The 17,064-nt window shown below is 43.2% G+C and overlaps 1 protein-coding gene across 3 annotated transcripts in view; it reads left to right on the top strand.

Moving 5' to 3' along the window:
- Positions 1 to 4,103: 4,103 nt before the first annotated feature.
- The window catches only part of FRMD5 (FERM domain containing 5), a 322,722-nt gene continuing 309,761 nt past the window's right edge, over positions 4,104 to 17,064 (top strand). For all 3 annotated transcript variants that reach the window (XM_068991195.1, XM_068991193.1, XM_068991194.1), the window contains exon 1: positions 4,104 to 4,205. In XM_068991195.1, coding sequence (XP_068847296.1) covers positions 4,104 to 4,205 — 102 coding nt within the window. The remainder of the gene's footprint in view (positions 4,206 to 17,064) is intronic.

Below are 17,064 nucleotides of genomic sequence, written 5' to 3'. Positions count from 1 at the left end.
CAAGTATACGTGTATTACTCTTGGAAAACTATAAAGTAACCATTACCCTGATTGGAGATGCTTTACACTGAAAAGCAGTGCTCCATTTGGATATGCAAATCTTTGGGTGTGGAGAAGAAGCCTGCTTCCCCAGACACTGATGCAGACAAGAACAGAACTGTTTCTTCCCTCTGTTGATTTAGACCATATATGTGTCAATATGAGTTTCCCTGATAGCTCAGTTGGTAAAGAATCCATCTGCAATGCAGAAGACCCCGGTCCAATTCCTGGGTCAGGAAGATCCCTTAGAGAAGGGATAGGCTACCCACTCCAGTGTTCTTGGGCTTCCCTTGTGGCTCAGCTGGTAAAGATTCCGCCTGTAATGCGGGAGACCTGGGTTTGATCCCTGGGTTGGGAAGATCCCCTGGAGAAGGGAAAGGCTACCCACTCCAGTATTCTGGCCCGGAGAATTCCATGGACTGTATAGTCCATGGGGTCGCAAAGAGACGGACAAGACTGAGCGACTTTAACTCTCTCACTCATGTGTCAGTATATTGTTGCTTCTATAGAGATATGGATATCCTTGCTTGAGCCCACCATCTAGGAGAATAGAAGCTGAGGTCTAAAGGATACATAAAAGCAAAGACAGGCATGATCCCTACCGCTTCCTGGAGAAACAATTATGCATGGTACCAAACTGACTTTGGTGAGACTCTATCTACAAAGACTAAGTCAATCTTTGTGAGAAATGCGCTATTGTTGGACTGCTGTGTTGTAAGGTGATAGCCCAGTTGGGTCAGAGGTCAAGGTCACAGTCCTGGGGCTGGAGGATGGAGTTTCCTTAGAAAGAAACAGAAAATGGGCCTTTGAATGTGGACCTTAAACTGGGTGAAGAGGGTTGTTTTCTTCTCTGAGCTTTACAGAGGTTGGGTGTGGATGCTCCAGACATGGCTAGGGGAACTCTTGATTGAGAGGGGAGCTGCATGGACCCAGACATATGGACCCAGGCTGGAAACTCAACGGTAAGGCAGGCCTGATCTAGTCCACAGGGCTCTGAGAGCAGCCATATCATACCCGTTCGTGATGTCCTGGTGAAGAGAGGGCAGTGCCCCTTCCTGCCAAATCCCAAGGCAACGCTGAAGATGGCATTGGCTGGAGAGAGCTCAGTGTCCCAGAACGTCAGGGTGTGGGACATCTGAAGCAGAGGCAAGAATAGTTCAGTTATTTCAGGAATATGTGGGTGCCAGCACCTCTCCTACGGACTCCTCTGCAGTAGAGAAGGGAGGGAAACTCCAAAGGGAGTGGGCTGACATCCTGGTAATTTGAAAGGTGGGAACTCAGAGCTATTGTAGCTGGGGATCTTTTTGAGGGGAATTTTATTTTAAATATGACTTCCTTATAATCGAAAATTCATGAACACTATGATACTCTGATTCTCAAGGGCATACAAAGCCATTTATTGAGCAAACCCTTTCCATTCTGGGCATCCTGCTCGATAGGCTTGAGAAATACAAAGGTAAATAAAGTACTCCTCCGTTTGACTTTACATGAGCCCTTTCTTTTTTTGTTCCTCTTAGGTTTTGGTTCTTGAGCCTTTTTGTAGAGGCATAGAAGAAACCAGAAACAAACTGAAGGACTCTCACTTTTCTTCCATTATTTTTTCATCCTCTGCTTTCTTCACAAAATGTTCTGTATCAGAGAGCAAGGGAGGGTTTTAAGTTTTTTCTGGATATTATGCATAAGCATGATGAGTATCTGACTGGTCTTTCAATGAGGTGAGCTGACATGATTTTCTTAGGCTAGGCAGGAATGTTACTTAATGCACTGGTATAGCAATCACAGTCTCATCCCTGTCGATTGCATTTATGGTCATACTTTGAAAAAAGACTGCATTCAGCTCTGCAGAGCTTTTCTGGATTCATGGTGCTTTGTCTTTTTATTCTGCTACTGCTGCTGCTAAGTCGCTTCAGTCGTGTCCAACTCTGTGTGACCCCATAAGACGGCAGCCCACCAGGCTCCCCCGTCCCTGGGATTCTCCAGGCAAGGACACTGGAGTGGGTTACCATTTCCTTCTCCAATGCATGAAAATGAAAAGTGAAAGTGAAGTCACTCAGTCGTGTCTGACTCTTAGCGACCCCATGGACTGCAGCCCACCAGGCTCCTCCATCCATGAGATTTTCCAGGCAAGAGTACTGGAGTGGGGTGCCATTGCCTTCTCCGCTTTTTATTCTAACAGCTGCTTATTTGCATAACTTGTTAAAGATGCTTTCCTATCATCACACTACTGGTCTTCCTCTAGCTTTTTGGACATTTTTTCTTGCTAGTGTAGATTTTACATCAAATAGAAACTTTCCCTTCAATAAAATTTTGCCCATCTGAAGATCTTCATCATCTTCTCCCAACTACACAACAAAGTTGAACTCTATAGAATATCACTTTGATGCTTTAACAATTGAACTTGAAATTTCTGAGATTCTCTTAGTTTCTTCTCTTGGGATTTAGATGCTGTAAAATATCTATTAATTCCATTTACTTCATTTAAAAAACATTTATTGAATATTAATATTATGCTGCAGGCGCTAGAGTATCTGCTGGAGCTACAAAATAGAAGAGCTCACACCTGGTTTTATGGATAGACTACTTGGCTTACTGCTTCTAGTTTCTAAACTAATGCTTCCAGAATTGCACTAAGAACCTCCTCTTACAGCACCTGTATGCCATTAGGGAGAATGCTACTAATGAGGAGAGCAATCCAAGATACAAAGGAGGACAGAGTCGGTCACATGCAAAAAAAGGCGGGGGTGGGGGGTGGGGGAATAAATCCTGGAGTCCAAAGGTACTAGAGAAGAAGCATACTTTAATGGTTGAAAATTTTTCTTGGTTAATGTAGGGTTTTATTATTGTTATGTTATACCTACAAACAATAACATAATTGAAAATAACAGGAAATTATTGTATTTCATTATTTTTCAATTAATATGTTTATTAATGTTATTTGTTGATTTAATCCTTTTGTAACATTTCCTCCCAAAATCTTTTGGGAGAATACTGTCTCAGTGAAATTTTTGTAAAGAACATGAAGTCTTTAGATATGAGGTCAGAGAAGGCAGGAGATAATATTTTTCCTTTGTGATGTGTACCTCCTTACATTCTCTGCTGTTTTGTTGAGGAAGTACGAAGACATGATAATTCTAGTTCTAAAGGTGTAGATAATGGATCCATCGTTTCCTCTGCGTTATATCGGCTGAAGCACCACGTCTCAGTCTCTTCCTTTTGTCTTGTGAAAATAAGAGGAGGAGGCAAACGGTGTTTGAGTGGAGGGTTTCTAGGGGTTAAACCCTGGTGCTTCAGCCCCTCCGCGAACCCTGCAGCTTTTACTCAAGTAGCTCCGTAAAACAGATGCTCTCCAAAATAAGAGGAGTGGAGCAGAGAAGACCCTCCAACTGTCGTGGGGTACAGCAGCGCAGGTGGGGGCAGCCGCCTGGTCCAGAGCCGAAGGTGCCTGCATTCTGCAGGTGCAGGGACTGTGAGCTCTCAGCGCTCAGGCACCAGAGAGGCGGGAGCCGCGGCGTTGCAGAGCGTGCGACTTGGGCCCTGAAGAGGAGGCCAAATATATTCCAAACAGCTGACATTGATCAAACCGATTGCCCGCACCTGGCCCGGGGGAGGGAAAAACACCATCTATCCGAACCGCAGAGAGAAAAGGAGCCCCTACTTTGGGACGCCAGAGGGCGGGTCTGACTTGGCTCGGTGCGACTGCTTTGCCGCGATTGCTTCCCTGACCTGTCTATCATCGCAGTGTTCTGTTTCTATTGGCTCTTCCGTCTGCCACTCGGTTCCGCCGCGCTGACCCCCATTGGCCTCCCTCAGGCCGAGTCCCCGCCCCACGAGCAGGACACGGGCAGTGGGGCGCGGAGCAGAGCGAGTCCGGCGTTTGCTCTGGGCTGGGGGAAGGCGGTGGCGGAAAAGGAGGAGGAGCCGGGCCGGCAGGAGGCAGCGGCGGCGATCGCGCTGGGGTGATGGTGCAGGTGCTTGGGGCCGGTGCGGAGCTGCCCGGCTGAGGGGCGCCTGGTCCGGGGTCCGCAGCGCCGCCGCGTCTCTCCCGGAGGCGGGCGGGCGGGAAGATGCTGAGCAGGTTGATGAGCGGCAGCAGCAGGAGCCTGGAGCGCGAGTACAGCTGCACCGTGCGGCTGCTGGACGACAGCGAGTACACCTGCACCATCCAGGTCAGTGCCGCGCCGCGCCGCCCCGCCCGCGGGAGCCCCTTGTTCCCCGAGTCTGGCCAGCTTGACCCGCGACCGCCTCCCGGGGGTCGCTCCAGACGCCAGCGCTTTGTCCGCCGCTGCCTGCGGCGGATGGCCCCGCCGGTGCAGGTCCGGGGTTGGGTACCCGGAGCTCGGCGCAGCTGCGGCGCGAGTCCCGGCGTCCTGGACCCCCCAGGTTGTCCCCTTCGCTCTCCCGAGGTGAGGGCGCCCCATCCTGGCTCCTCGAACCCGCCGATATGGGGAGCACCTTCCGCGGGTGTCCGGAGAGGGTGGGAGGCTCTTTCCTTGGCCGCCCCGTCGGGGGGCGGGGGTGTGGAGGGCGCGGTGCAGGCTTTGGCTTTCTGGCCGGGCAAGGACGGCTGGCGGCTTTTCCCCTATCTCTTTGGCTGGAAGGATGATGGTGTATGTCATAATCTGCCCCCCCCACCCCACCCCCCAGCATTTGTGAGTCAGGGCTCTCCGAAGGTAGAATTGAACGCGTAGCCCATGCAGAGTGGCCTATTGAAGGGAACCCAGCCCCTTGGGCTTTGAAGACTTAGCCCCCTTTTCCCCCCGGCTTTTCGCTCCTCAAATCTTATTCAGCTGGGCAGTTCTGGGGGCGCGAGGTAAAGATTTAGCAACAAGTCCCAGTGATTTGAGGGATGGCATTGGCGAGAATCGGTGACTTACAAAAAAAAAAAAAAAGGAAAAAAACGCCAACAATACGGTAATGCTGCACAGCATTTCCTCGGAACCTGGTGTTTTTGAAGGGATTTTTACAACCTCCTGCTGTGTGGCACGTCAGGAGTAGTAGTCTTGCCCAGGAATGCAGTCGCAGCCCTCTCTCCTCCTTTATGAAGTCAGAAATAGAAACCGCTGACAATGCTCCAGTGTAGTTTACAGTCAAGAGGGTCCTGTACTCACCTGCCCCAAACTGCTGTTTCTGGAAAAGCAAATTGAGTTGGACCTGGAGGGTCTCACCTGATCACTTGCCTCTGCAAGCAAAAACCCGAGAGGGCTTCTCATCTCAGATGTAGCAGGCAAGAACCGTCGGCCCGGGTCCTACTCTCTTTGTCTCCCTCCCCGCCTCCCTCCAGCCCCCATTAATTATTTCTTTTTTTTTTTTGCTGACAATGCTCAATAGTGGAAAATAGCGGTGTGTGAGAAAGACGCTGGGTAGTATATGAGAGCAGCTGCTGTCTGCTGACTCCGTGCTCAGTTCTGCCTTCTCTCCACTTTCCTTTTTCTCCCACCTCCAAAACCCAGCTCTAGGCATAAGTGCTGACCTCTACCAAAGATTTATGAAGGTAGGGAAAGAGAACAAAATCTCTTCTTCAGGCCCCTTAAATACAGATTAAGCAGTCATAAAGATGCTAGCCATAAAGTGAAAGGATTTTTGTAGTAGAATATGATAGAGAGATGTTGTGTATTATATCCTTACAGAATGAGTGACATGCTACTTTTTGTTTCTATTGTATCTTTATGTGTCATGTACAAGTTTTTTGTTTTTGGTGGGAGTGGGGGGAACCAGAGAAAACATGGATTGAGTTGACATGTTTACTATTTGAATACATTGTGTAGAGCTTTTAAAAATCTTTATTTTAAAATTTAAAGCATTTACACAATAGCATATCAAGGGCAGTGTGAGATTTAGAATTCATGAGTCTTAAAAATACTTTTGGGGTATATGGTTAAATAAAATTTCTGGGGCAGATTATTAACTTTTGCTGCGATATAAGGTACAAATAAAACACTTCTCCATTTAGTGATAACCTTGTGGTTTTAAGGTATCACAACAAGGCAACTAGTTATTTTTCCCAGTTAGTGGAAAACCCAGCTGGCAGATTGGTGTTATACTTGTGGGTAGTTTTTATTACTGTTGAGGAAAATATTTTTAAGTTGAGCAGAAGTTATTGGATTTATGCTTTCTATGCACTACTGTGGTTGTGTTTATTTTCCTGGTGGTCTTAATTTTACATTGTTACAATTTAATATGTTATAAAAATTTAGGCCACTTAAAAATTAAGCCTGGTGTAATATGCCCATACTGTAAGTGTTCACTATCTAGATGTTTCAATGATTGTGCATTGTGTTTCTTTTATGAAAATTTAAAAACACAGGAATTCTAAAGTATATGCATTATTGTCATTCTTTGGTGCTACTACTGTGAATTGCTTTTGTTTTTACCCATGTGAGGAAATGTAGATAAGACAGTATTTTATGTGAAATTAATATTTTGAGCATATACCTTTTTTGAGCATTTAGAGATTGAGCTTTTCTTAGCAACTTTTCCCCCTTGTATATTTATATTATGTGTGTGTGTGTGAGACAGAGAGAAAGAGAGAGAGAGCACACACATGTGCTTATTTGTCAAAACACTGGGCACAGGGTCTTTTTTTTAAATCAATCTGCATCACTTATTAAATTAAAGCAATATTTACATCATTTAGGAATTACAGTACCATATATTATATTAAAAAAATTGGTGATAGTTTAAACTCCTTTCCTTAAAAGTATTGTATGCCAGTGTTTTTCTTGAAAATAAGGTATCTAAATTTCAATGCTTCTTGAGGTGATCAGAGACCACACAGGGTATTACAGAACCAGAAATGTATCATTGGCTTAGAGTTACATTTGGTAAATTTCGGTTTGTATGAAATTCTGTGGAAGTGTTGGTCTAGCCTTTTGTATTGCAGCAGTTATACTGATCTGGCATTTATGATGTGATTATTAAGGTAATAAAAATTCCTTATAGCCTCTCAATGAAGGTTGCCACAGTTACCAGGCTGTTCTTTCACTCTTTCTGATATGCAATTGTATTTGTGGACCATGAGAAATGAAAGTATACATAGAAGGGTTGTAGTATAATTGCCTCCCTGTGAAGAACATTGTTAAGAGTTCCCTGCCAGTTTTGAAGGTCATTGCTTCATAAATGCAAATCTGATCCATATTTTGCACATATCTCTTCTACTTAATCACATATTTATTTAGTTATCACATTTACTACCTTACTTTATTATTTTGTTTGTGAAAAAATAGGAAAAATGAAAAGGCTACCTAGTATTTTTGAACTCCCCCAATGGAGTCACTTACATACTTAGGCATGCAATATCCTGAAGAATAGATTTTTAAACTATCTTCCAGGTTATAATAGTTTATAAAATATTAAAGACTATTGCAGAAATGCCAGTAGAAGTATGTATCAAAAATATATGTTGCCAAGTCAGAAATATTAATCACCTTTTTTGGTTATTGCTAAAAAGTAAAGCTACCGGAGAAATGAATCTGATTTTACTGGGAACATACTAAAATAACAACTGATTAAGCAGTTAGGGTAGATTAGTTTTTCCAGTTAAATAAGGTGCAACCATAAATGAAATGTACATGCAGAGGCAGTTCTAAAGTGGAACCAAGATGCGGGTTTGATTGTGGCTCAGCCACTTAGTAACTGTGGGACCTGGAGTAAGGAAGGGAATGTTGAGGGGGAGAACGAACGTGTTGATCCTTGCACCTGCCAGGTACTTTGTGTATCATTATCTCGTTTTCCTCACATCAGTGTTAGGGATTGATTATAGACTCATTGTACCAGCTGAAGAAAATGGGATTGTGGGTTGATGGGAGAGCCTGTATTTGTTGAATGGCTAACTGTGTACTAGTTTCCTGCCAGGCGCTTTGCTTCTACCTTACATCAACCACTGAGAGGTAGGTGGTATTGTCCTTATTTTACAGATGAAAATCCCAGATGAAGGAACTTGCTCAAAGCTAGTAGGTGGCTGTACTGTATTTAAACCCCAGTCCAGCCATCTTTGTTCCCTCTCTCCATTCTGACTCCTTATGGCACTTCACCTGTCTGTACCTTAATTTCTTCATCTATAAAATGGAAATTTAATACTTACATCACAGTAAAGACAAAGTTACTTGGAAAATTACTACAAATAATAAAGAACATTTAAATAGACTGCTGTACTTACATTATGCTTTAGTCTATTCAATTCAGAAATAGAATTGAGAAATGTTTTACTGTTTTAGAAAACTAAATGAACTTAAGCTGTAAGTTGGAGAAGGAAATGGCAACCCACTCCAGTATTCATGCCTGGAAAATCCCGTGGACCGAGGAGCCTGGTAGGCTACCGTCCATGGGGTCGCAAAGAGTCGGACACGACTGAGTGACTTCACTTTCAAGCTGTAAGTGCTTTTAAAATGATTTCTGACTGATTTCAATAAAATTGTAAAATCCTGTGCTGGCTTAAGTGAAATCTTTCTTACAACTCTTCTTTAAAATCAAGAGCTCAGGTCTGCTTTCCTTCTACTCTATGAGCTCTTTGGCTTTAGAGGGACGTTTGTTGCTTGAACCGTGGCTTGTCTGTTTTAAGAACTTCTTGGTAAGTGGAATCCTTGGTTTCAGTAATGCAAAAGGGATGTTCTTAGAGAATTAGGGTAATTTTCTTAACATGAAAACACAGAGCGGTTGTCTTTTCACGAATATTGTTTTTTTAAAACATTATTTTAAAAAGGAATTATGCAGTCTCAGGATTTCTGTTATAAGTCAGTTAGAATCTAATTCTTAAAACTAAGTTCCAAAATGAGCCTTCTAGGATCCTAAAAGCACGTGTATTCTGTTTCTTAATTAGTGTATTAAAACATTTATTGTATAAAAGAATGCAAGTCAGTTTGGTACAGAAGGTAAATTCTAGACATGCATTTATGCTTTCATTCTTTTTGATTTTGAAGAAATCCTGTTTAAGGAAGTGTCAGTGTTCATCCAAGAGGAACCTAGAAGCAATCACTACAGAAGATTTTACTTAAGGGTATTTGTATGAATTTTCATTTTGTTAAAAGCTTGGAATGAGTATGCTAGATGAGGCAATTCACTATAGTGTATAATAAAATATAATGTGGTTTTTGAGTCCTCTGTTACATTGTCCAGAGACAACATATCATGTCTGTGATATTAATGTCATACTTTAAAAAAGGAAGTGTTTGCCAAAATAAAATCAGACAACCTGGGGCAAAAACAGTACTTTTTCATGTTTGTAGTGATTTATGTATAGATCTTAAAATGTGTAACCCATAACAAGAAGCATGATGTTATTTTAGAGGCAATTTACCAATGATATATTAAAATATTTTGGATTATTTTAAGAAATTTATTTTCTGATAGATCACCCTTTAGACTAATTTACAAAGGAGAGAGTAAGTGAAGGCTATAAGTCTTAAACCCTGAGAATTACAGCACCTAGTTCAGTGCCTTGCATAGTTTTAGTTCGTAAGTACTTCTAATTTGTGCTATGGGACTGCTGGGTTAACTAAAACACTTTGAAAGTTGTTATACCTGAAAACAATGGACATTTTGTTAACAATTGTATCAATGTAACCCTTTCTGTAGTTTCAACCCATTCCATTGCAAACCATTTTGCTGTGTAGCCCCCTTTCTGATGAGAAATACAGTATGCAAATGTGGTATTTTATGAAGCCTGATAACTTTTTGTCATTATCCTTTGTGGAATTAGTGGGCTTCAGTCCAAAACCACTATAATTTTTTTCCTTTGTCTCTTAGGATGTCAAGCCTTTCAGGTGCCCTCACTTCTCCCATCTCTGCAGGTTTAGAAGGCTTGCATCAAATGACTACGGTGTAGTACAGTGTACACGGGTGTAGTACAGTGTACATGAATAGAGGTCTGGTAAAATTCGGATATTGAATATAGGTATCACCACAGCCACAGAAATCTCCTTCACTCCTTTCCCCAAAGTCAGCACCGCATAAAACAACCTCCTCACAGTCTCATTTTCTAACCTCTTGCCCAGATAGGAAGTGAACCATGCTTGCCAATCTGTTTCTAATTATGTCTATTTCAAGTTGAATTCATGTTCTCTCTGATGGGCTCATCTGTAACATTCTGTCGGACTCTGCAGACGCTTTTTCCCGGAGCAGCTTCCTGTGGGTCACTCTCCCTCAGCTGTGCCTAGCCAGAGCTTGTACAAGAGATGGGAATGCCTTACAGCTTCTGTATCTCACCTGCGTGGTGCTCAGGGAGGAGGGTGCTTCTCTCTCGGAGGCCAAGTGGCAGTTGTTGCTCCTTTGGTTTATGGTCTTGATCCCTGGGGCTCAAGCCAACCACCTGAATGGTTTTCTCATGCAGTGGAGAAATTTGAAGAGTACTAAAGCATCTCTATCCAGGTGGCGCTAGTGGTAAAGAACCTGCCTGCCATTGCAGGGGACATAGGAGACGCAGGTTCGATCCCTGGGTCGGGCAGATCCCATAGAGAAGGAAATGGCAGCCACTCCAGTATTCTTGCCTGGAGGATTCCTTTGAGGAACCTGATGGGCTACAGTCCATGCTGTCTTGAAGGGTCAGACACAACTGAAACGACTTAGCACATACCAAGCGTCTCCATCCTATGTTGTATAGTGAATGGTGTTTCTCCTAAGAAAGCAAAACACCTTGTCATACGTCCATTCTAGCTACTGAAGCAGGCCTGCCATTCTTTTAAGACCCTAAACCGTGGTGGCCAATAGGTCATTTTGAACTTTGACAGACATTTTACATTTGGGTAGAGCCAGAATTAGACTGGGGTGAGCAGTTTCTCTGGGAGGATAATCCCCAGATTTAAATTATGGACCTCTTGCCTCCCAAGGCAACCATGTGATCCTCATTATTGTCAATATTTTGAACAAGATAGGCCCCTTTTTGGTCTTTCACCAATTATAATTGTGTACTATTTTCAGGTGTTTTACTTTTGTGGCCCTTCCAGCTTCGTTGTATCATATCCTAGATTTGGCAGGTAGGAACTTGAAAAGATTCTTAGGTTCAGATTCTCCAGGCTTTTGCTTGCTACTGCCAGACTAAACATCAGCTTGTGTGAAGTCCTCTAAGGAGATCCTTCCGTGCCATGCTCATACAGGCGAAATAATTGGGCCACATGCTTGGCAACCGCTGAGTTTGTGTACAATAGCTCCATTCACTTGTCTACAGAAAACACCCCTTTGACAAGTGATTATAGCTTTTGTCTCCCCCCCTCCTCTACTTCTGACTCCCTGCGTTACCATGACCTCATCTGTTGCTCTGTATTTAGAGGCACTCTGGACCACTCCAGAAATGCTTTAGGACTTGTTCTCATATGTTAAAGATCATTTCAAGTTAGGTAACCACTGCCTACCCAAGGAAGCCAGGACCCAGGATAAGGACCAAACCTAGCTATCCTACCTTATTTGAGCCGTCTTACTGTGTCACAACTCAGGGGCTCTCTTCTTTTTGTAGAAATCGTGAACCTTGTTAAAAGTAAGGAGAATAGAGTGGGTGGTTTAAAGCAGTGGTTCTCAGAGTGTGGTTCCTGGATGAGCAGCATCAGTTTCACCTGGGTGCTTGTTAGAAATGCTAAGTATTGGCTCTGCTGCAGATCCAGAGAGTCAGAAAGTTGGGGGCTGGAGCTTAGCTGTTTGTTTTAACAAGCCTTCCAGCTGACACTTAGCTTGCTGAGGATTGAGAATCCCTCCCGGGTCACACAGATATTTAGGAGGGAACATTGATAAGTATTGTTGATTGACTGGATATTAAAAGTACAGGAGAACGAGAAGCCAAGAGTGAATCTCATATTTCTAACTTTCTATTTCTGAATGGCCTTAACTGATTCTCTAATTTTGAAAGGTAAAAGGATATTTGCAGATATGCATACCCATTTTCAAATGGGCAGGAGTCTAAAGATGGGTCTTAATTCCAATTTGATGCTCTTATATTATAGATTATTATTCATCTTCTCTGACTTACAAACAATATGATTATTTCATATTTGTATACTGTTTTTCAAAGAAATCTTCACAACTTAAAGCACTAGGGGGACAGGAGTTGTAAAGGTCCCTGTCATCCAAGGGCTTACAGTCTAGACAGGGATTGCAAACATGTAAACAGCGAACTATAAAACATCACAAAATTCAGGGCTTACACAAGGTGGTATGCTGTGACAGTACAAATGTTGGGGACTTGAGACTAATAAATATTTTTCAAAGGAGGTGAGGTTTGAACTGGGTCATGAAAAGTTGCCAAAAGCAGAAAATGGGGTATGGGGATGGGTAAAGGGCATTCCAGGCTGAGGTAGCAGCAGGCTCCCTTTAGGCAGAAAAGCTAAAAGTGTAAAGCCAAATATACTTAGTCTTTCTTTTACTATGTTGATCTGACTTGCTCTGGTACAGTTGAGTCAAACAACAGGAATCTACTTGCCTAGGAAAAATTACTGTCAGTGAATTTCAGTCATTCTTGACGTGCTCAAAGGAGTGAGTCTAAACTAAAATGCATAAAGCTGGCATTGAATTAAATCTAATTCCAAAACTGTAACACAAATTAAGATTCCCCATAAAGCGATGGCGTCATATAAAGAAAACATGCATTGGGATAGCAATCTTAATTCTGTGGCTGCAGCAAGCGCATGTGAATTTTATTTTCAAGAAATGTCTTCTTTGGCATCAATCTGTTACCTGACAAAAAAGAGGGTATCAAATTCTGCTGCTGCTAAGTCGCTTCAGTCATGTCTGACTCTGTGCGACCCCATAGACAGCAGCCCACCAGGCTCCCCCGTCCCTGGGATTCGCCAGGCAAGAACACGAGTGGGTTGCCATTTCCTTCTCCAGTGCATGAAGGTGAAAAGTGAAAGTGAAGTCGCTCAGTTGTGTCCGACTCTGTTCGACCCCATGGACCGCAGCTTACCAGGCTCCTCTGTCCATGGGATTTTCCAGGCAAGAGTACTGGAATGGGGTGCCATTGCCTTCTCTGAAATCAAATTCTAACATGCAGCTAATGTTTGAAAATCCTTTGGCTGATACAGTATAGCCTAGATCGTGTATTAAGAGCCTGGAAATGTGACCCATGGAGCCCTAAGAGGCACCTTTTTTTTTTTTTTTTTTAGCATTTCTAACCCAAGTAGCCACCCCAAATAGCTTTTCTAGAGGACAGCCGAGTACTTCCCTGGATTCTCCCATGCGCCCCTGCCTGCCAGCTCCGAAGTTCCCAGCCCTACACAGGCTGCACTTTTAGCACTCAGCACAATGCCAGGCTGGAGCTTCGGGGATGGGAACCTCCAAGAAAGCACTGTTTGGCATTTGGGCAATCAATGTTCGGCAGAATGCCAATGCTAATCGGTTATTTTGCTCTGGAAAAGGAGAAAAAGGAGGAATAGTCTACAGGCTGATGAATAGGGGAATGACTGACAATATGAGCACTGCATATTATTGGAGAGATTAAGGAGGCTTGCTGTGAAGTGGTGTTACAGGAGCCAGATAAATTAGCAAAAGCCCATGGGCCCAAGACCTGAAAGGAATAGTGCTGTCTCAAAACAGCATGCCCTAGGGCGCGCTCAGATGTCTGGCCATTTTCATTGAATTTGTGGTAGGAAAAGCCAGATCATTCAGTTCAGTTGCTCAGTTGTGTCCGACTCTTTGGAACTCCATGGACTGCAGCACGCTAGGCCTCCCTGTTCATCACCAACTCCCGGAGTTTACTCAGACTCATGTCCATTGAGTCGGTGATGCCATTCAACCATCTCATCCTCTGTCGTCGCCTTCTCTTCCTGCCTTCAATCTTTGCCAACATCAGGGTCTTTTCAAATGAGTCAGTTCTTCGCCTCAGGTGGCCAAAGTATTGGAATTTCAGCTTCAGCATCAGTCCTTCCAACGAATATTCAGGACTGATTTCTTTTAGGATGGACTGGTTTGATCTCCTTGCAGTCCAAGGGACTCTTAAGAGTCATCTCCAGCACCACAGTTCAAAAGCATTAATTCCTCGGTATTCAGCCGAACCCTCTTAGTCTGGTACTCCATTCCAGCACTCCAAAGTTTGGCAAATTATCCTTTGCCTCCAAACAGATGCAGAGCCTATTCCTCTGTAGCCTGATTTTAACTCAGGGCCCTCTAGTCTGGGCCCTAGCCTAATTCTGAGGACACCTAAGTGGAAGAGTTGACTCCAGGAGTCCCAGAGGATTCCAGATACTCTAGGCAGGAGGTGTTAGAAGATTCTTATTTTGTCACACAAGAGCCAAGCAGGTAAGTAAGAACATTGATCACCAGACAAGGAAGCAGAAATAATCAATTCACTGAAGGATCTCAAGTACGTCTAGGGGATGACTAAGGCTGGAGAAGACGCCCAGCCTGCCCTCTTTCAGATTTTTGCCTCTAGAGAAGTCTAAAACTCCCTGAGGTTGTTTTGGAATTAGAAGTTCATAGGTCAGAAGGACCTATGGACTGGCAATGATGCCTGGGATGTTACCTTGAATCTGCAGTTTTGCAGTACACACTCATCTGTACCATAGAATATCCCATCAGCACTTTGGGAGACCACTCAGAAGGAATCTGCCTGTGAGAGAAAAAAGGTCCAATCAAAACGTAAGGTAGTTCCATAGATTAAAGGATGTGGATTACATTATGCTTCAGTGTATATTTACATACATTGCAATCACACTTTTTTTTTTTTTAAACACTTCCCTCCACCAACAGGAGGTGTGGTCACACAAAGAATTTGGCCATAAGCAAAAATCTAAATCTTCTTCCATCTATGCCCAGTTTCAGATTCTAGTACATGTGAAGTAGGTTAAAAAAAAGTGGGCATTTGCTTGCTGTAACTACGGGCCATAAGTTACTGAGCTAACTGTTGTCATGTCAGATTTTATAAGCAGAATAGCTGATCAACATTTCCTTTGCTTATTTTTAGATATACCTTGGGTAATTTAGGTAATTTAGCTTCTTTAAATGAATAGCTGTAGTACAGAAAGCACATGTAGGAATTGTTTTCTAATAATTTTATGGTAAAGGAGAATACATATTACCTGTATTCCAATTTTTGATATTGGTACTAGACAGTCTGATTATTTGAAAGAGACAGATATAATGATATTATATTGTCTTGCTGCAAATTGTATCTTCTTAGTGTGTCATAAAAGATTGTGAACTATTTCTACTAATAATGTGTCTCATGTAAGATCCCTTTAGCTTCTGGTCAGAAGAAAATGGAAAAAGAAATCGAACTTTTGTCTTCACTTCTTGATTTCCACAATTTTCCTTCCATCTTTTCTGACATGATAGCTCTTCTGTCCATCTCTTATTATGTTCTTTGTTTTATGCTAATTTATACTCTAGGTCATTCATTTAATACATTCTCTTATCACCACTTTTAATTGGCATCACTGACAAGTTATACCTTTGCTTATGGTCAGATTCTTTGTGTCGTGGCCATACCTTCTATACCTGGCTCCCCATTGGTGGTGGGAGGTGTTAGGGGAAAAAAGTGTGATTGTAATGTATGTAAATATACACTGAAGCATAATGTGATCTTTATCCTTTAATTTTGTTGTTTAACGCAAAAATGTTGTATGTTGGTTAATTAGAATTTGAGACAGTGCAAACAAATGAAAATCTGTATTGTATAAAGTGATATTTTGAGGCTGGACTGAATATTGTATGTTTAGATTTTCTATTAATTTTTTGCAATTATTTATAGTTAATGGGCTTCCCTGGTGGCTGAGATGGTAAAGAATCTGCCTGCAACACAGGAGACCTGGGTTTGATCCCTGAATCGCGAAGATCCCCTGGAGAAGAGAATGGTTACCCACTCCAGCATTCTTGCTTGGAAAATCCCATGGACAGAGGAGCCTCAGGGGCTACAGTCCATAGGATCGCAAAGAGTTGAACGTGACTGTCACTCACACACACACACACACACACACACACACACACACTCACAATGGATTAATAGACCCAATGAGACTCTGTCTACTGTAACTTCAGGTCTGGTTCTTGAAGACTGGATGGACATGGTAGGGCTGTCCATGGGCAGGATAGTCTTTATACTGGACAGCTAAAGTTGGTGAAACTGGAGAGAGAGTTAAAATTGTTGACTAAAGGGAGAAACAAAAGATTAAAACCCGAGAAACTATTGGGATAGAGCAAGGTGAGCCTTAAGCAGAAATATCTGGTCAGAATTTGGAGGGAGAATCTGGGGAAGCAGGATGGGGATAATGAAAGCATATTGGAGATCTGTTTTTTGGTTGTTGCAGCTGTATGTGAGAAGAGGCTTAATGGTTTAAAGGAGGCTTCTGGGCTTGGCCCCCATGTAGAGGTGATATTTAAGATGTCTACCTCCCTGACCAAGACTCTGCTAAAGAGCACTGAAGTTGGGTCTAGGGTCCTCTGCTGGGTCCAGCCAGTAAATATTTAGTGCTGAATCATGGGAGGTGGGGTTGAGGTTGGTCCCAGGGAAGAAAGGAGAAGCTGCTCAGGGCAGTGGCTATTTGTTAACTGGTAGAGAGAGATTTCAACATTTCTGTGATTAGCAAGGTCTTATTGATAGCATGCCAAGCTGAATTCACTCCTCACCCCCTCAGGCTTCTTCTGTTAGGTGGGATGAGATTGGAACTTCCAAGAACCCACAGGAGCTCTGGGTTTTTGAGGCATGATAGCTCTGGATGAATTCAGCCTTTCTCTTTGGACTGTAGCCTCAGTGATGACAGGAATTAGGGCCCCTCCATTGTCTCTCCTGGCTCTCCATTTGTGCTTGTCAGATACAGGGTCTTAAAGGTCTAGGTTTCACCCTCCTATGGAGGGTGAAAGTGCTGCCAAATGCAACTCTGATCAAATCCCTCGAGCTTTTCCCACTGCCTACTGGTGTATTATTTAGTTAGGCCTTTGGCACGGCGTAGGAGGCCTTCTGTCACCTCGCTGCTGCCACTCTTCCAGCCTTGCCGCCTGCCATCCTCCATGTGCATTTTCTCCTACTGCCCGAATCGGTCTCTCATCACCTCCTATTCCAGGGTAGATAGCCAGTGTTGCTCAGTAGTGCCTTGAGGGGACCTTATTGCAGAC

The sequence above is a fragment of the Capricornis sumatraensis genome, chromosome 19, assembly GCF_032405125.1.
Source record: "Capricornis sumatraensis isolate serow.1 chromosome 19, serow.2, whole genome shotgun sequence".
Classification (NCBI taxonomy): domain Eukaryota; kingdom Metazoa; phylum Chordata; class Mammalia; order Artiodactyla; family Bovidae; genus Capricornis; species Capricornis sumatraensis.
The sequence above is the reverse complement of the archived record's forward strand: the minus strand, read 5'-3'. Positions and strand labels throughout refer to the sequence as shown.